The sequence below is a fragment of the Cynocephalus volans genome, chromosome 7, assembly GCF_027409185.1.
Source record: "Cynocephalus volans isolate mCynVol1 chromosome 7, mCynVol1.pri, whole genome shotgun sequence".
NCBI classification, from domain to species: Eukaryota; Metazoa; Chordata; class Mammalia; order Dermoptera; family Cynocephalidae; genus Cynocephalus; species Cynocephalus volans.
This window is the reverse complement of record NC_084466.1, coordinates 109855759-109877637: the sequence shown is the minus strand read 5'-3', so window position 1 is coordinate 109877637 and position 21879 is coordinate 109855759. Positions and strand designations below refer to the sequence as shown.

The window sequence follows — 21879 nt, the reverse complement described above, 5'->3', positions numbered from 1 at the left end:
ACCAACAGGACAGAATACTTTAAACCATGTCTTTTCAAAAGAATATATGATAGATAACTGCCCAAATATATCTATGCCCACCTATTCACTGTCACCCCTGGTGACAGTGACCCAGGGTCTCACATTGCAAGATGGTGGAAGCAGAGAGAGCAGAGACAGAACAAGACAGACTCTCTTCTTCTTTTAAAGCCCTCAGAACCACACTCCTGACCACCATTTTTAATCCATTCACTACTGCATGGTGCTACAATCTAATCACCTCTTCAAGGCTCCACCTTTCAATTACCATAATAGGATTTCCCACCCTCTTAACATTCACAGTGGGGGCTAAGTTTCTAATACATAAAACTTGGAGGACACAATTAAGCTTTCAGGGAGTTTTGGGGGGACATAATTCAATCCACTAAACCATGTGTCTTTAAAATTACAATTCCATACAAATTTAATGGTTATTAAGTCTATAGGTATGTTCTTGGCTGATAAGTAAACAGATTCCATTATTCTTAAAGTGTCTAATGGGGGAAAGAGAAGTTCTTTGCTTTATGGTAAATTCTAAACCGCAAGTGAATTTACAAGTGAGCGTATTTATACAGGTCAAATCCCATTACAATAAACTTACTAGGAAATCTATATTATGATAGAATTTTATCTTACCAGAAAATGAATTCAAATGTAAAAGGAAAGGGAAAGAAAATAAATTACTATTACTGTCTCCATGAAAACAGCCCTGAAAAAGTGAATATGCAGATAAGAAAGGCTCTGTACTGAGCAAAATAAGAAGATGGCACCATTATTTAAGCATCATATCTGGATCACAGTACATTATCTAAATTTCATATGTTAATACTTATAAATTAAGTATTAACATATATATGGGGTTATAAAGCTATAAGAAAATCAGTCATGTTCCGCAGACATACAGCTAAATGGTGGAACTGAAATTAGAACACAGATCTGTGTAATTTCAAAGCCTATGCTCCAGTGCCACAACACCTCCCACAAGAGGAAAGAAAACAAAACTTCACTTTCAAGGAATCTAACACATTGTTATGGGCTGAAATGTGTTCTGACAAAATTCATATGTCCTAACCCCCAGTGCCTCAGAATATGAATGTATTTAGAGAGAGTCTTCAAAGATGTTTAAAGTAATTATGGTTAAATGAGGTGATTAAGGTGGGCCCTAATTTGATGTGACTGGTGTTCTTATAAGAAAAGGAGATTAGCACAGAGACACATAGAGGGAAGACCATGTGAAGACACAGAGAGAAAATGGTTGTCTACAAGCCAAGGAGAAAGGCCTCCATAAGAAACCAACCTTGCCGACACCTTGATCCTGAACTTCTAGCCTCTAGAACTGTGAAAAAATAAATTTCTGGAGGCCAAACACTGTGGTACCTTGTTATGGTAAGCCCAAGCAAACAAATATATCCACCTTCCCCTTCCACTATCATCTATTAAACTTCTGGTGTTTGTAAGAGGATTTTCATGGGTAAGAGGATATTCATGGGATAAGAGAGATTGTTGAGATATTTAATATTGGAATGATGGAAGAGCTTCTAATGGAAAAAATGTGTTACACATTTTTCCCATATATAGTATTCAGTGCAAGCAAAAGACAATACAAGCCAAAACAAACAACAACAACAAAACTATAATACAAAGGGCAAAAATGAACAAGCAGAATTTACTAATAGACTCACAAACTGGATTAAAAATCATAACAATTTTCAAAGTCAAGCAAAGATACTTCATAGAGCTTGGGCCAAACCAACACAGAGATAATAATAAATCTCATTGATTACGTGCCCAGGAGCCACATGTATTAGCTTGGAAACATTTTAGACCAATGCAATGATTAAATATTTATCACAAGTAAACATCACCATATTTATTGTATAAAATGAATAGAGTAGTGTAAGCACACAGCTGTGGAAAGCATTTGGGTTTTCTATTCAAATACATTTAGATAGCACGGCAAGATAACATAATGAACGCCTCTTGGGTATTCCAGAAATTACATAACTGTGTATGATTTCCTAACAGATGACTTCCCCCATAGAGAAAGTGCATCAGTCCGGGGTGAATAAGGAGAAAGAAACCACACAGTGAGTATTAAGCCGTGAAAAAGGAGCAACCAAAGAGAACTCTCTAAGGTACCCTATGACTGTGCGAGTGTATTCAAAGAAGGACAAATGTGGATAGTCGGCCTGCTCCCTACATAAACCTTATTGGAAAAGGCATAATTGTAGCCCACTGGATGGCAGAGAAGTCCACTTGGTTATCCAGCCCAGAGATGTCACATGGTCACTGGGCAAGCATGAAGCAACCATCCAGGGAGCAGGTAAGACACAATCAGTGGGCAAGCACATGGGTACATGGGGGGAGTTGGGGATACCACAGTAGGCAGGAAGCCTGGAGAGACTGATGTCCACAGCAGGAAGGAAGCAGGAGACAAACCTCTGAGAAGATGAATGTCAATATCACTATGAATAAAGATGCAAAACACCTCGATAAACTGCTACCAAACCTAATCCACTGACATATAAAAAGGATTACACCATGACCATGTTCAGTTTATTGCCAGAATGAAAAGTTGGCTCAACATATATAAATCAATCAATGTAATATATGATATTAGAAGAATAAAGGACAAAAACTACATGATGTCAATATTTCCCAAATTGACCTACAGATTCAACAAAATCCCTAAAAATCTGCAGCTGACATTTTGGCAGAAATTGATAACGTGATCCAAAATGCAAATTGAAATGCTAGGGACCAGAATATCCAATACAATTTTGAAAAAGAAAAAGTTGAAGAACTCATTTTCGCAATTTTAAAACTTCCTACACAGCTACAGTAATCACTAGAGTATGGACAGACATTTAGACCAATAGAATAGAATTGAGGGCTCTGTACCAGTTATCAATTTACTGCCTCTCAATTCCAAATTCACCCTTCATTGCCAATATTGGACAGAACTCCTTTAAGCATTTCTCCTTTACATATATGGTCAACTGCTTTTTGACAAGGCTGCTATGACAATTCAGTGGGGAAGTTTAGTCATTTCAACAAGCTTTTGGGACAACTGGATATCCATATGAAAAGGATGAAGTTGGATGCCTTCCTCATCCCATACACAAAAATGGATCAAAGACCTAAATCTAACAGCTAAAGCTATAAAACTCTTAGAAAAAAACATAAGCATAAATCTTCATGACCATGAATTAGGCAATAGTTTCTTAGATACAACACCAAAAGCACAAGCAACAAAAGAAAAAATAGATAAATTGGACTTAGTCAAAATTTAAGTCTGTGTTTCAAAGGATACTATCAAGAAAATGAAAAGACAACCTGAAGAATGGTAGGAAATACTTGTAAATCATGCATCTGATAAGGGATTTTTATCTAGAATATGTAAAGAACCCCTACAATTAAATTTTTTTAAAAAGAAAACCCAATTAAAAAACGGGCAAAGGATCTAAATAGATACTACTCCAGAGAAGATACATAAATGGCCAGTAAGAATATAAAAAGATGCTTAATATCATTAGCCATTAGGTGAATGCAAATCAAATAAGCCACAACGAAATGACATTTCATACTCAATAAGATGGCCATTAAAAAAGAAAGAAAATAGAAAATACAAGTGTTGGTGAAAATATGGAGAAACTTAAGACCCTCATACACTGCTGGTGGGAATGCAAAATGGTGCAAACACTTTGGGAAACGGTTTGACAGTTCCCCAGAAAAATTATATGTAGAATTACCATGTTAGTCAGCAATTCCACTTTTAGGTATACACATATATCCAAAAGAATTGGAAACAAGCTTTCAGACACTTAAATGTGAAAGTTCATAGCAGCACATAGCAAAATGTAGTATGTAAGTATAATGGAATATTACTCATTCATAACAAGGACTGAAGTACTGAAGCATGCTATAATGTAGATGAACTTTAAAAACATTACACTAAACAAAAGCCAGACACAAAAAGTCACATATTGTATGATTACATTTATATGAAACACTCTGAATAGGTAAAAGTCCAGAGAAAGCAGATTGGTGGTTGACAGGAGCCAGGAGAGGGAGGAATATGGCATCATGCCTTAATGAGAAGAGGGTTTTCTTTCGGGGTGACGCAAGTGTTTTGGAATTAAATAGAGGTGGTGGTCACAATACATTGCGAATGTATTAAAAAATATTCCTAGTCATATCGTTAATTATATGTTAAGTATGCCCCTTTCCTCTCCCCTTTGGAGATTCATAGTGCACATTAGCACATTTAAGACTCAGAAATTCTGTAGTAAAAACACTTATTTAACTTAGCATTTTTGAGAACTACAAATAGTCTCTCATCTAAGAGTTTTTCAAATTGTGGTTCACAATCCATTAACTGAAATCAATTTAGTGGCTCATAATAAGAATCTTTAAGAAAAGAAGTAGAATAGAAAATCTAGACTCTATCACTTACAGTAAAAATAAGCATTGTTTTTCATGACACTTTTTGTTTCTGTTACACACATACAGCGAACTAGGAAATGCTGTCAAATGTATTTCTTACTGTGAGTCACCACCAGAAAACTCTGAAAAACACTTTGAATACAACAAAACAAATCTTACCTCACTTACCATATTATAGAATTCCAGCTCTCTTGGGCCCCTTGGAGGTGGCTGTAACTGTTTCAAAACTGTGCCATCTGGATGTTGTAATATACCTATGGAACAAAAAATAGAAATGTTTTAATGTTTTAATAATAGTGTACCTTGCTTCATGGAGAGATTTGTTCCTGAAGTGACAGGTAAACCACTTTCATAAACTTAAGAGTTTACTTTTATTTATTTCAGAAATTTTAACATTCAACCAGTATGTTTCAGTACTTGTTACAGGCAAAGCACAACACAAACTATAAATAGCTTAGTTTTACTGTCTCCAACCAGTACTCCCTTATCGCCCCCTCTTTCTAATAAATAGAACATATGTATACATTTTTACAAAAATTCTCCAGTAACAGACTTTCCATGAGATGTTAATTTACAGTTAAACAAAAAGCAAGTTAAAACCAGTAGCACAAATAAACCCCACTTCTATAAACAGAAAAAAATACATGTTAACAGTGGCCACATACGAATTTTCTACTTGGTAATTTTTTATAAGTGTCTCGTAACAACTTAAAAATTTTCCTGATTCAGATGCACTGTACATACAGTTTTACAGATAGTACAAGGGCATCTAGCAAATTGGAAAAGTGAAGACTAAAATCAGGTACCACAACTGGAGCAGGAAGAGGAAACTTTTTATAATCTGTCCACTCAAAGGGGGAGTCTTTTTCTAAAGTCACCATATACATGTATATCTATCTCTATACCATGAAGACTCATTTAAAATTTTAAATTTTCATGTATTGGGATTTCACAATCAAGCGAGTTAGAACAGAATATGGCTCAAATAAATATACCATATGTAGAATTGTGATAAAATATTCCACTTGAATTTCTATTTCTTTCTAGCAAGTGTCAGAATCTTTAACGAGGGCAAAAATACAGAATTTAATCAACAGAAGTAGAAAGTCTCAACTTAAAAGATCTAACAATCAAGTTTGTTTTAAGACCTACATAAAAAATAGAACGAAGGTAAATATTAATCCACATGGATAAGTTTGGTTGGTAAGCAGTCAAAAGATTCTGGGACTTCAAGAAGTAGTCTCATGTAACTAAAAATACTGTAGAGGAACTATGTTCCTGAAAGTTGGGATAGAGAACAAGAAAGGCCTTTACTCCCATAGTTATGATATTTTCTATGGGCCTAATGAAGAGTGGTAGATGTAAAGAAGCCCTGAAGAACAGAATTCCAGAGGAAAAAAAGTGGGGCACTTATATGTGAGCAGAGAATCCCAGCAGCTTCCCTACCTTGAGACAGGCACCTGCTCTAGATAAGGTGAGCTTCCCATTAGACAAATACATTTTATCACGGAAGCAGAAATCAGCTAGACTGCAGACAACAGTGTGGGCAGCAGGACAGATAGAGACCATAATAGTTCCAACACAAAAACAGGTTGCTAGGTCCAGCAAGTCTCCCACACCACTTACCCTGCAACGGAATCCCTCAAGTTTCTTGAGAAACCAAAAGATGGTAATTTACCCAGGCATTCTCTGGGTGAGTACATTTCAGGACCCAAAGTAAACGCATAATATCTGACACTGCAGCCAAAGCCCACCACTCCTAGGTCAAAAACTGTCAAGATAAAAAAAGGCATCGTGGAAAGTTAAGCCATTAACGGATTAACTGAATCTAATACTGAAGCCTAGCACCAGTTCAACCAAACTCTAGGAGGAAGATATTTATCAGCCCCTCTCTCTATACAGAGGAAAGGACATATACTCTACGGAGAACAAAAAAACAAAAAACTAGTACACTTCACTCCCCACTGTTCTTTAGTTAAGATGCTCTGAATTCAATAAAAAACTATGAGACATATCAAAAATTAGGATACATGACCAAAAGTAAACATAGTAAATAGAAACTGACACACAGATGACCAAGTGACTGTAATTAGCAAACAAGGATATTAAAACAAAAATTATAAATATGTGAAAAAAATTACAGGTAAAAATGGATATAAATGCTGAAGAGATGAGGAATTTTGGAAGAGAAATAAAGATTCTAAAAAAGAATCAAAAGAAACTCTGGAACTGAAAAGATACAATAACTGAAATAAAAAATCGAATTAGTAGGATTAAGTCAACAAATAAGCAATCACATAAGAGCAATGAACATTAAGAAAGACAAATAGAAAATATTAAATTAAAGCAAAGAGAGAAAAAGTATCTAAAAAAAAAAAGGAATAGAGCATTAGAAACCTGTAGGGTAGTATCAAGCATTTTAACAAATATGTGGTTGGAGTATCATAAGGAGAAAAGAAAATGGGTCAGAAAAAAATTCTGGGCTTCCACTTTTCACCTAGGGCACAGAAAGCTGGAAAAAGCATTGTCCCCACCTAAAAACAAAAAGCTGGATAATCTACAAAATCATTATTTCTCCTGAAACCATCAAACAACTCAGATCATAAGCAATGAACACAAAATCTCAGATCATAAGCAATGAACATGAAATCTAAGACGCTACTATGAAGAAGTAGATGGGAACACTGGCTTCTGTGGAAGTACATGGGCAGAAGATGCAGCCACCCTACAAAAAGGTAAGAATAATTCAGCTTAAAATTTTTAACAAATGGTTAAAAGCCAAGCGTAGGTTAGAGTGAGAATATTTAACTCCTAGAAATTGCAAACACATGCAGCCTGAGACCTTCTCCAGAGACCTCGCTTCTAGGCCTTCTGGCTGAGGGAGAAAAACCAGAAAAAGCAACACTCAGTAGTACAGGCCTGGAGGAAGGGAAACACCACTACCATAAGAAAAAAGGCCCTTTTCCCCTGTAAAACAAGAGTCTTAAGCTATCGGGGTAAGGGCAGCAAGTCATGTTGTCCCCAACACAAAAGAGAAGATCCTGGTGGATGAAAGGGGAAAAAAAAAAAAAATCCTCTAACACTGAGAGGTGAAAGGAAACAGGAAACCATCCATACTTGGTCCTGACTTTAGAGGTCTCCTGTTGCTGGGAGAGGGAACGGGGAACTCTCACACAAAGGACCCACTGAAGACTCAATGCAGAGTTTGAGTCCCATGGGAAAGAGGGGCAGGGTCACTGAACAAGTCCCATTCCCCAAGACTCAGGATAACAAGACCTACCTAACATTGAAGCAGGACCAGGACAACAGAGAACACCCCTACAGCCTAGCATCACCCTAGCAATCACCAAGTAAAAAGTAACAGTGATCTACATTTGCAGGAGGGGCATGAACATGGAGAAAAATCATCTCTGAGGCAAGGGTGCACAAGACCTAAAACAGAGAGTTAAACAGGAATACAGTCATGTGCCACATAAAGACATTTCAATCAATGATGGATGGTATATACAATAGTGGTCCCATAAAATTATAATGGCTATCCCACACAGACTAGGTGTGTAGTACGCTATACCATCTAGGTGTGTGTTAAGCACTCTCTATGATGTTTGCACAATGACAAAATTGCCTTATGATGCATTTCTCAGAAATATATCTCCCGTCATTAAATGACATACACTGGGAAAAACTCTCTAACAAATCAGCCCCACCCTAAACATAAGATAACAGCCGAGGAATTTCAAATCCTTGATGCACTGAAGGTGTATTAGTCACCTCGGGCTGCCCTAACAAAACACTGTAGACTGGGCAAATCAAAAAGCAGAAATTTATTTTTCCACGGTTCTGAAAGCTAGAAGTCCCAAATCAAGGTGCTGGCAGATTCAGTTCCTGGTGAGGACTCTCCTCTTAGCTCGTAGAAGGTCACCTTCTCACTGTCTTCTCACATGGTGGACAAGAGAGAGCAAGCTCTCTAGTGTCTTTTCTTATAAAGACACTAATCCAGTCAGATCACCTCAAGAAAGGTCCTATCTCCAAACACAGTCACACTAGGGGGCAGGACTTCAACATATGAATTTTGGGGGACACAAATACTCAGTCCATAACAGAAAGTAACTATAACAACAACAAAACTCAAATGGCTCTACTCCTGACTAGATTGGCTCAAATCATCAACACTAATAGCTGAGTAGAAGAGATGTATTCATTTCAAGAATAAATACTGTTTGCCTCAGTTGCTATAGTTCTACACTGATGTCCACCAGAATTTAGTAAAAATTACAAGACATGAAAAAAACAAGAAAAAAACACTGTGAAAGATAAAGCAATGCACAGACCAGTTTCAGGGAAGACACTGATGTTAGAATTAGCAGACAAGGAAAGTTAAAATAACCATAACTAACGGGTTAAAGGCTGTCATACAAAAGGTAGATAACATGCATGAAAATACGGGGAATTTCAACAGAGAGGAAGTTTAAGAGTCAAATGGAAATAGTAGAAATAAAAAATGTGGTAACAGAGAAAAAGAATGTTTTCTACAAGCTAATCAGTAAACTCAAAACAGCCAAGGAAAGAATCAGCAAATTTGATGTCAGGTCAATAGAAATTACACATATTGAAACACAGAAAGAAAGAAAGAAAAAAAAAAAAAGAGTGGAAAAATCAGAAGAAAGCATCCAAGATCTGTAAAATAATATCAAAAAAGTCTAAGATAACTATCATTACAATCCCAGACAAAAATGAAATATGTTGGTTGCACTGTTATTCACAATAGCTGAGAGATGGAAGCAACCTAAATATCCATCAAAGAGGAATGGATACAGAAAATGTGTTATATGAAAACAATGGAATACTATTCAGCCTCAATAAAGAAATTCTTATGCAACATGGATGAACCTTGAAGACATTATGCTAAGTGAAATAAGCAAGTCACAAAAAAATTAATTCTGCATGATTCCACTTACATGAGGTATCTAAAGTAATCAAACTCTTAGAAACAGAAAGTGGAATGGTGATTGCCAGGGGCTGGGAAAGGCAGAACAGGGAGAGTTGTTCAGTAGACAGAATTTCAATTTTAAAAGATGAAAAAGTTTCAAAGATCTGTTGCAAGACAATATACACATAGTTAACAATACTCTACACTTAAAAATGGTTGAGACAGTAAATTTTATGTGTTTTTTATAACAATAAAAAATGTGTATTTAACAGGATTAAAACTACATAAAATATGTGTATGTTAAAATTTCTATTCGTGGTATCATCTCATTCCAGTTATTAAGGATATTACCAAAAATACAAAAAACAGATGCTGACAAGGATGTGGAAAAAGGGGAAATCTTGTACACTGTTGGCGGGAATGTAAACTAGTATAGCCATTATGGAAAACACTATGGAGGTTCTTCAAAAAACTAAAACTAGAAATACCGTATGATACAGCAATTCCACTGCTGGGTATATATACAAACGAAAGGCCACTGGTATATCAAAGAGATATGCGCATTCTCATGTTTATTGTAGCACTATTCATAATAGCCAAAATGTGGAATCAACCCAAGTGTCCATCAATGGATGAATGGATAAAGAAAATGTGGTACATATACACAATAGAATACTATTCAGCCATAAACAAACAAACAAACAAACAAAAACCAATAAAATCCCGTCATTTACAGCAAGAGGGATGAGCCTGGTATGTTAAGTGAAATAATCCAGGCACAGAAAGACAAACATTGCACATTCTCACTCAAAAAAGTTGATCTCACGAAGGTTGAGAGTATAATAGTGGTTACCAGAGGCTAGGAAGGGTAGGAGGAAGAAGGGATGAAAAAACGTTGGTAAATGAGTACAAAAATACAGTTAAATAAAAGGAATAAGTTCTCATGCTCGATAGCAGAGTAGGGTGACTATAGTTAACAATAATTTATTGTGTACTTCAAAATAACTAGAAGATTTAAGATGTTCCCAACAGAAAGAAATGATAAATGTATGAAGTGATGGATATCCCAATTACTCTGATTTTGTCATTATACATTGCATACATGTATCAAATTAAAACAAAACAAACAAACAAAAAGGATTGGAATCATACAGAGAATAGTTTGTGACTACAATGGAAGTAACAATAAGATATTTGGGTTAATACCAAATAGTTGGAAAGTAGACAACACATTCTAATTATCCATGGATCAAAATTCACAAGGGAAATTAGAAAGTACTTTTAATTAAAATGATAATGAAATCTCAACATATCAAAATTTGTGGAATGTAGCTAAAGTACTGCTTAGTACTTAAAGAGAAATGTGTAGTTTTAAAAGCTCGTTTTAGGAAAGAAAAAAAAGTTTCCATCCTCAGATGCTAGAAAAAGAACATATTAACCTCAAATAAATAGAAAGATAGGAGTGAAAAATCAATGAAATAAGAAACAGACAAAGGAGAGAAAAATCAATAAAATCAAAAGGCAGTTCTCTGAGATCAATAAAACACATAAACCTCTAGCTAGATGAATCAAGGGGAAAAAAAAGAAAACATAAATTACCATTATTAGGAATAAATGAAAGACTACAAACATTAAAAGGACTGTAAGAGAACTATGAACTTCATACTAGTAAATCCAACAACTTAGATGAACAAATTCCTTTAGACACAAATTATTAAAACTGACACAAGAAGAAATAAATTTGAATTGTTTTATGTCTACTAAAAACACTGAATTCATAATTTAAAACCTCCTAAGATAACTACAAGTCCAAAAGCCTACACTAGTAAATTTTATCAGACATTTACAGAAAAAAAAATACCAATCTTACTAGATTTGTTCAGAAAATAGAAAAGTATCACTTCCCAACTTATTTCATGAAGCCAGTATAATTTTGATTTGAAAAAACTCCAACAGACTTAAAAGAAAATTACAGACCATGATCTCAAATAAACAAAGTCACAAAAATCTTTAACAAAACATTGGTAAATCTAGGCTGGCAAGGTGACTCAGTTGGTTAGAGCATGGTGCTAATAACACCAAGGTCCAGGGTTCAATCCCTGTACCGGCCAGCTGCCAAAAACAAACAAACAAAACAGTGGTAAATCTAACACAGCAATAGATCCAAGATAATTTATCATGACCATGTGAACTCTATGCCAGGAACTCAACTTGGTTTAAGTATTTCAAAATGAGTAAATATATCAATGTTTTGAGGAGACAGAGTTCTTAGTGAGGAAGAAGGGAGATAAAAATATAGAACAGGGGGAGACAAAGAATAATTCTGTGGTGTTAGGTTTAAATTATGGGCATGAGGATAAATGCAAGTCTTTAAGAATATGAAATTATATATTTCTTAGTCCAGTATGCTGAATAGACAAACAGCAACTATACCCAAGAAGCAATGAGCACACCTAGTGCCCAGATCGTGGTTTCTAAACACCACCTGCCCCTAAAGGAACCATGGTTTCTTGAAGAAAAATGGCTCATTCCACGGCTGGGACAGGGAAAGCACAAAATAAACATGAAGCATCTTTTTATGCCAGAAAGTGAAAAAAAAATACTTAAGAAAAAACAAGAAATGTCAAAAAGACACAGGAGCCAGCTTGAAGAAGCTCCTACTGCCCAAATCTGGGAAACTGCAGCATCAAAAGCAGCAGCAACTATAATGGATAATTTCCATCCATTGAAGTCTGCAAAATCCATAGTCCATCCTAATAAAGAATTAATGACTGAGGAGGGAAATCTATTCCTTAATGTAGAATGGCAATTGACAAATGTAACAGGAAAGAAAGAGAGTATTACCATTTGCAACTATCACAGAATAAATCAAATTATGATTAAGGGATGCTTATACCATTGGATGTAAAATTTGATGAGGAACAGGATATGTACTGGTCTCAAAGTATTTCTCTCAAATTACTTAATTACAATAGCAAAACATAACTTTATAGTGGAAAAACCTGGAAGACATCACTTAACCAAGTGATCAAAGTTACATCATCAACAATGCAACTGACATCCTCTGCCTTATGATATGATATTCTGAGGAACACAACATAACTCATTTAGTACTCTTACCAAAAATGCATAATCTGAATCTAATCATGAAACAATAAGATAAAACTAATTTAAAGGGAATTCTAAAATGCCATATACTAATACTCTTCAAAAATTTCATGATTATAAAAGATAAAGAAAAAATAAAGAACTGCTCCAAATGACCAGAAACCAAAGAGTCATGACAGCTAAATGCAACATGTGATCCTGGATGGGGAAAAAATTGCTATTAAGAATATTACTGGAACAATTGCAAAAGCCAAATGTTACATATTCTGAATTTAATCATTTTACCATGGTTAGGTAAGAAAATGGTCCTATTTTTATAAGACAGACACTTAGAGAAAAGGGGTCACGATGTCTGCAATTTAACCTTAAATGGTTCTGCAAAATCATCATCTTATACAGAGTGATAAAGCAAATGTGGCAAAACAATAATAATTGGGAAATCCAAATGAATAGTATACATTAGTTTATTGTACTATTCTGGCAACTTTTTTTTAAGTTTGAAATTTTTTCAAAATAAAAGTATTTAAAAAGACAGTACAATTTACAATAGCTTCAAATTAGGGAAAATCTAGTGAATGCTGTGGAAGACCTCTATACTGAAAACATGACTAAGAGAAATTAAAGTACTAAGTAAATGAAGAAATATACCATATTCAAGTATTGGAAGACTCAATATTATAAAGAAATCAGTGCACACCACAGCAATCTACTCACTCAAAGCAATGCCAAACAAAATCTCATCAGGTTTCTTGGGAAATGTGACAAATTGATTTAAAATCTATATGGAAAGGCAAAGGGCCAGAAAAAATCAAGACAATCTTGAAACAGAAAGTGGGATGCTTACTCAAGAATTATAAAGCAACTTGAATCAAGATAGTGAGGTATTATTGCTAGGATAAACAAATAAACCAATTAAAATAAATAAAAGACCAAATGCAAATCCAGGAAATTTACTGAATAAACTGTAATATATGTGCACAATGGAGCACAAGTGAGATATAAAAAGGAATGAAGACTGAGTTCTATGAACTGATACATATTGTTTCCTACAATACACTGTTAATTTTTAAAAGCAAAGTGCAAATGAGCATGTATAGCACACTATCTTTTGTGTCAGAAAGAAGGGGACATAAAACTTATATAAATCTGCTCATTTTTGAAACAAGAAACTCAGGATAAATCAGAAAACAATGAAATTAGTTATTTACAAGGGATGCTGGGAAACGGGGTTAGGGTTACTTTTCTGTAAAGTTTGACTTTTGGAAGCAGGTTAATTTTATAAGCATTCAAATATATAATTAAGTAAGCAAAAATGATGGGGGGAGAAACTGAATTTAAACAAAAACAAATGAACCCAAGTGCATTTCAAATGAATAATATTACTATAAAGAGGAGGAGGAAAAAGTAGTTAGCTCACTCAGTTAGAGCATGGTGCTGATAACACCAAGGTCAAGGTTTCAGATCTCTGTATAGGTCAACTGCCAAAAAATTTTAAAAGTTAAAAAATAAAAGAAATAACAACAAAAAACCCAATCCAAATAACTGTTGAACACAGTTTTATTTTGTTTTTTAATTAATTATTTTATTGAATCAAAATTGATTATACATATTTTGGGGGTCCAAAATTGATATGTTGATCAAATTAATATTATCATATATATTGTTACAAAGCATAATTATTCTTTATGCCACTTGTCCACTCTCTTCCTATCCCCCTTTCCCTCCCCCCTTCCCCCTCTAATTACCCTAGATTTCTTCTCTCCTTCTGAAAGAATGGTTACTCTGCTGATTTGTTGCCTAGATATCTGTCCAATGCTGAGAGGTGTGATCAGGTCCCCCATGTTATCACAGAGCAGACACTTCTTCTGTCACTCTGGAATGAGCTTTGTGGAGAGAAACATCCTCTTCTTTACCTCCACTGGTGACTCTCCTTGTGTCAATGCACTCCAGTGGTTGGCGGACCATCTGCATGGTGGTTGTAGCATCTAGCCAATTTCGCAGCAGCCATGGTTATTGTGGTGGCTGTGGTGGGCCACACACATGGAGGTGATGTTTTTGGCATGTTCCTTGGTGATGGTGGTGTGCCTGGTTGTGGGGTGTGTCTGGTCCACAACTCTATTCCTCAGGTCCCCAGGCGGGCCCCGAGGTGCTGCTGTGGTATGCCTGGTTGTGGGAGGGGGGTTCGGTCCCCACTCCATGCCTTGGGGTCACCAGGCAAGCCCTGAGGTGCTGTTGCAGTGTGCCTGGTTGTGGGAGGGGGATCCGGTACACTTCTCCGTGACTCGGGTCCTCGGGCAGGCCCTGAGGCGCTGGCTCAGTGGGCCTGGTTGCAGGAGGGGGATCCAGTACCCTTCTCCCTACCTTGGGTCATCCGGCAGGCCCCAAGGTGCTGGCGCAGTGTGCCTGGTTGTCGGAGGGGGATCCGGTCCCTGGCTCCATATCTCTGGTTCCCAGGCAGGCCCCAAGGAGCTGGTAGTATGATTGCACCAGAACTAATTTGTTGTCCTTCACTTACTTCTAAAATGGGGGAACTTCCTGTGGGAACCAGTACTTAAGCTCTGTGGTAGAGCTCAACTGCTGCTTTGCTGCTGTTTCCCTAGGGAAGGTTTTTTGTGCAACTCAGGGTTTAATGGTTGACTTTGCAAGTACTTCCAGCTCTCCAGAGACCTGGTGTACCTGGGTTGTGTTCAAATTCTGATCTGGGCCCGAGTCTTTTCATCACACTGCACCCCATGCAATTCTGCATTCCCAACCCGTCTCCTCTGAGTGGTCCTGCACTGATTAAGGAACAGATTGGCTGTCCTTGCTGTATGCCAGTGTTCTCCCAGTGGGCCTGTCTCCCCCACTGCCCATGCTCCAAACACTTCCCATGGGACGGTCCGTGCGCCAGTCCCTTGTGATGACTCACCGGTCTCTGAATGGCTCCCCTTTTTCAGTTGTTGTGGCTCCTTGCTCCTGCATGGGTCCATGGGACCTATTAGTGGTCTTGCTGTCCTGGGTGCCACCAAGGCCCTCTTCTCCCCTGCTGCCTCCCAGTAACTCCATCTGAAAGGCACAGCTGCGGCTTCTGCCGGCTCCTGCTCCATGCGCTCAGCAGCTCCAGCCTTAAGGAGGCCGCAGTCCAAAACCCTCAGAGCGGTTTTTTCTTTCTCTTATTATGGTTTCTCCTGCCTTCTTGAACTCTGTAGGTCTCTCCTCCTCTTCCCCTGAGCTCCAGCAGCCCCATCTTGGCTGATGTTACATTTTTATAGCTCTAAATTGGTTGATCTATGGAAGAGAGTAACACTGGGGACCGTCTACTCCGCCATCTTGACCGGAACTCTGAACACAGTTTCCAACCACATACCCTCAAATATAAGGAAATCTCACCTTGAGTTCTACATTTTAGGTTTCTATTCTGCAATAGTAAGGGTATAGAAATGCTGAAAATTACTGTATAGGTTTGAGCAAAAGAACTGATACCATTGGAAGCCAGGGTTCTCACTGTGAAGATGGGGAAATACAAATTCAGAATGAAGTAAGGAAAGGAAGAACTTGGGATGGAATGAAAAGTATTAAATTATGATTTCTAAAATATTTATCCATACTTTTAAATTATGTCCATTGAAAGGGCCTGTAAGCAATGACACCCCAGTAGCAAAGACCACACCTAGCACATAGATCTTGGTTTCTAAATACCATTTCCCACTAAAAAGGAACCAGGGCTCCTCAGAGAAATGGCTGATTCTAGGGCTGGGAAAGGTATGAGATAAGTCTAAAATAACTTGTGACAGAAAGGAAGCAAGTGCTTGCAGTGGACAAATTTGGGGCAACTTGAGCAGCAAAATAAAAAAGTTCTAAAACAGGTTACAATACATGTTATAAAATAAGAATCCATGAGCTCAAACTAATCATAAATACGGACATACATACACAAAAGTAGAGGGAAGCACATTTCTATAATAGAATGCTAACTTAAAGTAGGGAGCAGCAGAAGTGGAAAAATCACAATTTTGCAACAATGAGCGTAAAGACTGCTCAGGCAAGAATCATCAATAGATGCCAAATCTACAGGTGAAGTTTGATGAGGATCCAGATGTCAGCATGATCTTAAAACGTGTCTCACACTTTAATAAGCTATAGTTGCCAGAAGGAAAATATTAACTATACTGAAGAAACCAGACCACGCTTGGACCAGATGATCAAAATTAATACTACTAATAAGCAGCAGATGAACATTGTGGGCCTCCAGATGTGATGTCTTAAAAAGGACATACATACAATGTTCCAGCCAGAAAAGCATCACTGAATCTCATCATAAGAACCTATCAGAAACTCAAATTGAAGAACATTTCATAAAATAACTGGTCTGCACTCTTCAAAATGACAATGTCATAAAGGACAAGAGAAAGGCTGAGGATGTGTTACAAATTAAAGGGCACTAAAAGATACAACAACTAAATGCAATAAATGATCCTGAACTGAGAAAAACAAATGTGATAAAAGCCATTACTGGAACAGTTAAAATTAGAATACGAACTACAGATTAGATTCAAGTATTGTATCATTTAAATTTCCCATATTTGATAAAAATGGCTGCACAAGAGAATACGCTTGTTCTTAGGAAATACACACTGAAGTATTACCATGTAAAGTGGCATACAGCCTACTCACAAGTAGTTCAGAAAAAATAAATAATGTGCATAGAGAAAGAGAAAAAACAAATTTGGCAAAATGTTAAGCTCTCTCTATCATCGTCGCAACTTCTCTGTAAGCCTGAAATTATTTTAAGTCAATTAGTTTCAGAGGGTATTTAAAAAGGACAGGCCAGTAAGCCAAAATAGTTGTGGGTCTTCCCGCCATAACAATGTTTAAATCCTTGTTTTCTCCCACAGACATTTCTACATCCTAAATTGGATCAAGATGCAAATACCAGATTTCACCCATTTGTTTAAAATTTTTTTTAAAAACTAAGAACTTTTGAAAGAAATTAAGGTACATACTAAATATTAAAACAGAAAAAGAATTTTATACTAAATTTAGCGAGTTCAGGGAATTTAAGTTGACAGATATTAGACTTTTAAGAAATCTTCCTGTAGAAATAGTTGCACAATGTGCAAGGTATGCCATAACATACAAGAACGTTTAATACATTACTTATAATAGAAAAAAAAAAGGTGAAAATCTAAAAATCTACTGCTGGAGAAATAGTTAAATAAATTGTGATACATCCACATTGTAAACTATAACACAGTTTTTAAAAATAAAGTATATCATAAGTACAAAAATATGGGTGTATTACATGACAGAATACAGGCTGAAAAAGAAAAATTGCTGATGTATCTATTCATACGAAAAATCAGAATTGTGGTTAACGTGTTTATGTATGGGTCCTGAAACAAAAGCCTTAAAGGATGCACGGGAAATAGTTACCAGAGATTGCCCCAGAGAGAATGGTATAGGGGGAAGGGCACTACTTAAACTGTTAGAATTTTTTCCCTAAAAGACCATGCACTATTTTTACAATTTTAAAAAACCAAACACTTTGTATTCTTAGAACTTAGATTTAAATGTACTTTGATAAAACATGGTTTCAGTGAAGAATATAAAATATAATTTTGATCTCAAAACTACTAACATATTCTTGTTACTTAGCTATAACCAGATCTATGTTTCTGTTAAAGCACCTTTGTTCAACCAAGTTCCAAGTTTTAAATTTTTAAACTAATGAAGCCAACAATTCCTTTTTGGAAACATATAAGATACCAATTCTAAGCTGAAAAAGCCTGGTTAGTGATAGTAACAAAAATTAAAAAACAAAACAAAAACAAATATCCACACAATGTCTTCAACAAAGCTTATCCTGAGAATTATTTCAACTGACAGATCAAAGTATGATCTAAACTATGTACTTTAAACTACTGTAAGTGATTTACAATGGAGAGAAATAATAAATTGTTGAACTTTGAATTACTGACCATTTTGTTATCAATTTTATGAACAGGAAAGATTATCATCATTCAGGTGTCCTTTTACTAACAATATATGCAGGACTGTGCAAATACCTAAGAATTAAAGTCAACAAACATTTCTTAGGCTGCTAGCACAGTATGTTTGAGGCATTGTACTTTGGTGATATAAAGACAGTCCCTACTCAAAAAAAACCCTTATGAAACTGAAAAGAAGTTTTATTTTAAATTGAATGCAATAATAAAATTAAGGACTGCTTCCTCTAAAACCTAAACTCCTTTAATTAGGCAAATTGGGTGACTAACTCTTTCAAACACTGTTAGCAATGTAGTTTTAAGTCACATTCAGGGTACATTTGTAATTAGACAGCGATAACTTTCTGGATAGGATCACTACTACATACTTTGATAAGCAGTGCTTATACTATCAAGTGACAATCATAATTGAGACATTTTGTTTACGATGTGATGTTTGCTTACTCTCCTTTGCGCATAAGTCAATTTCTAGAAACCCTTAGGGAAGCAACTACTTTTTCAGGCATCCAGAATATTATTAGGAACACTATCACAACAACTTATTAATATAAATCAATAGGCATGCTTCTGTTTACTGTAATTCCATGAATACTCTCAAACTCTCATTACCAGACGTGACGCACAGGAGGAAATGTCTATGCTAAGCACCTTGAGAACGCTGTTTCTTTACCTCCGTGTACTAAAAGAACTGTCAATTTTCACTTTCAACATTTCCTGAACATAATTGAGTCCCAGTATGTGTACAAGTGTATGGGAATAACAGATCTGGTCTCTAACCTTAAGAAGCTCACAATTTAGTAGGGAGAAAAGCGCACAAAAAATCTAGATGACAACATCATTAACGCCTAACTTTCAACAAGAGAAAAAAAAAGTAGATAAAAATCAAAACAGTGGAAAATCTTGCTCTTTAAGAAATAACATACATTCATACTAGTATTCATCCATTTTCAAAAAGCCTTGTTTGAGTCTGCAAGCCCAATACATTGTGGTAAAAAACGATACTCCAAGAACCTTTGGTTTCACGATTATATGACTTTAGCTTGTCAATCAGTCAGGTTTGGCCTCAGTTACCTCCCTAAAAAATGTATTATCTTACCAGCCTAAACCCGAATCATTTTACCAGCATAAACCAAATTGTCTCCAGTGGCTCTTCCCGCAATATTCATATACGCATCCATCAGATTCCCCACGTAATCATGGCCCAGGGAACCACTGTGAGCAGCTACGTGAATTACAGTTTGTAAACTGAGATAGGCCCTGTATTGTGCTTTAAAAGTTGTGAACTCACAAAATGTATCACAGAGGCCATGATACACTCGTATAAAGATGAACAAGAATAACTGAATATTTTCTCTGTGTACCATTCTAGGACAACAGCAGGGTGTCTTTCCAACCATGAATCCGAGTTTCTGCACTACGAGAACCACGCCTCCCAGAGAAATCAAGGAGACAACAGAAAAACCTCAAGGGGAAGAGAGAGATCTTGGATAAGCCAAGACAAGCCGCTCCCCACCCCCACCCCCAAAGCCCAGTTTTTTTTCCCCCTCCAGCTATGCAGCTGCATCCAGTAGAGAAGCTCTAGATTAGCATCATCTGCACTTCATTCCTTTTCTTTTGCAATAGCTACTCGCCTATAATAAACAGACCTTGTGCTCAAGGGAGAATTTACTTCCCCGTCCAGCAAAAATGAAGTTCCTTATTTTTACTAACAACGTCTCCAATCAACACCCACCCTCTCTGGGGAGACCAGGCACGTCTCGCCCCGCCACCCCTCGCCCCGCCACTCCAGCTACAAGCCTGACGCCCCACACCCTAGAAATCGCCCCACTTTCCGAGACCCTTCTGCACGGGTGGCGGGGCTCCGGGGAGAACGGAAGAGGCGGGGGGAGCGGCGTGCAGACCCGGGGAGGGGATACAGACCAGCCGGTAAGCGCCAGGCTGCCTCGACCGGCCAAGGGGCTCGCGGAGCGGAAGAGGAGCGGTGAGTCCGTCCCACCCCCACTTACCCACTTTGTCCTTCCCGTACATGTGCCCGGCCACCTGATGCGAGAGGGGCACACAGCCGTTGAGGAATCGGAGCCTGCCGCTCGCCGGCTGCGGGGTGCCCTCGGGGGCGGCCTCGCTCGCTGGTGGGGTCCGTATTTCTGGGGGGCCGGGCGCCTCGAGCCGGAGGGGGGATGGCGGCTCCGTTGCCATAACGGACAGCAGAAGCGTATGCGGTGGAGAGAGCAGGTAAAATAGGGCGGAGGGAGGGGACGCCGTAGAACTCGGGGGTCGCTCAGGCTTGGCCGCGAGGAGGCCCGGGGGTTCCTGCGGCTGGTGCCCGCTGAGGCCCGGGGAGGGGACCCATGACGCCGCGGAGGCGCGGGTGCTCCCCTGCCCAACTCCGGCGGAGCGCGGCTCCCGGCTCCTCTGCCGCCGCGCCCGCCCGCCCCGGCGCTGCCCAGGAGACGGAACCGAGCCGAGGAGCGGCTGCGGCGGCGCCCCACGCTCCCCGGGGCCCTGACGGCGACGGCGGCCCCACCTCCCGCGCCCCCGCCCCCTCCCGCCGTCCTCCAGTCCCCTCGGCTGCCGCGCGCGCGTCAGCACCGCCTGTGCCGCCGCCGCCGCCGCCGCCGCCGCCGCGAGCTTCCGACTGCGCGACCCACGGCCGCCGCCGCTACTGAGCATGCCCAGAGGCCGCCCGACGGGACCCCAGCGGCTGGGCAAGAGCCAGCGGAAGGCGACCTACGCGGGGCTAGCGCAGTGCGGCGCCTCTCACCCCCGCCCCGAGGCTGGCGTTACGCTGCCACCGATGCTGTTGTGCCTTCATTCATTCAACGCGCGTTTCGGCGCTTCCCGGGGGCCGGTTCAAAGGCGCCAGGGGCTTCCAAGTGTGAGGAGCAGTCAGGTACCAGGAGAGTTGGCAGGCGGTAGCACTGCCAAAGGTGGCTGGGGAGACCACCCCTTAATGCAATCAACACCCTCCAACTCCCACCAGCACAGAAACACCAGAAATCAAAACAGGCAGCCTGTTAGAAGCACCTTCAAAATACCCTTCAAGTTAATCCTAGCCCTCCTCCCCAAACTGCTGCCTTTAAACCACTCATAAAAATATTGGAATCGACACTAATCTTAGGGTGTAGAGGTTAGAGCATAATCCTAATTCTTTTTTCTAAGTGAACACGTTTTTTGAAGAAATGAGCACGGTTTTTTCTCTCTCCCACTCGACCTTTACATAGCGCAGGTTCCAAGGTCTTGAGTTGGTGACTAACTAGGTCAAAGGCAGAAGAAATGGATGGATGCACACTGGGAGCTACGGGAGGTTCTGGAATGGGGCTCTATCATTGATTCCTGCCAGTCTACCACTGGCATCTTATCTGAAAACTGTCTTTGGCCTTGCAAGTAAAATGA

At 38.5% G+C, this 21879-nt stretch overlaps 1 protein-coding gene across 2 annotated transcripts in view; it reads right to left on the bottom strand.

Annotated features, from left to right (window-relative positions):
- The window catches only part of IPMK (inositol polyphosphate multikinase), a 53334-nt gene extending 32384 nt beyond the window's left edge, over positions 1 to 20950 (bottom strand). For both annotated transcript variants that reach the window (XM_063103162.1, XM_063103163.1), the window contains exons 1-2: positions 20493 to 20950; positions 4633 to 4718 (exon numbers count right to left, since the gene is read on the bottom strand). In XM_063103162.1, the coding sequence (XP_062959232.1) occupies positions 4633 to 4718; positions 20493 to 20682 (276 nt within the window). In that variant the 5' untranslated portion in view covers positions 20683 to 20950. The remainder of the gene's footprint in view (positions 1 to 4632; positions 4719 to 20492) is intronic.
- Between the last annotated feature and the right edge of the window lie 929 nt (positions 20951 to 21879).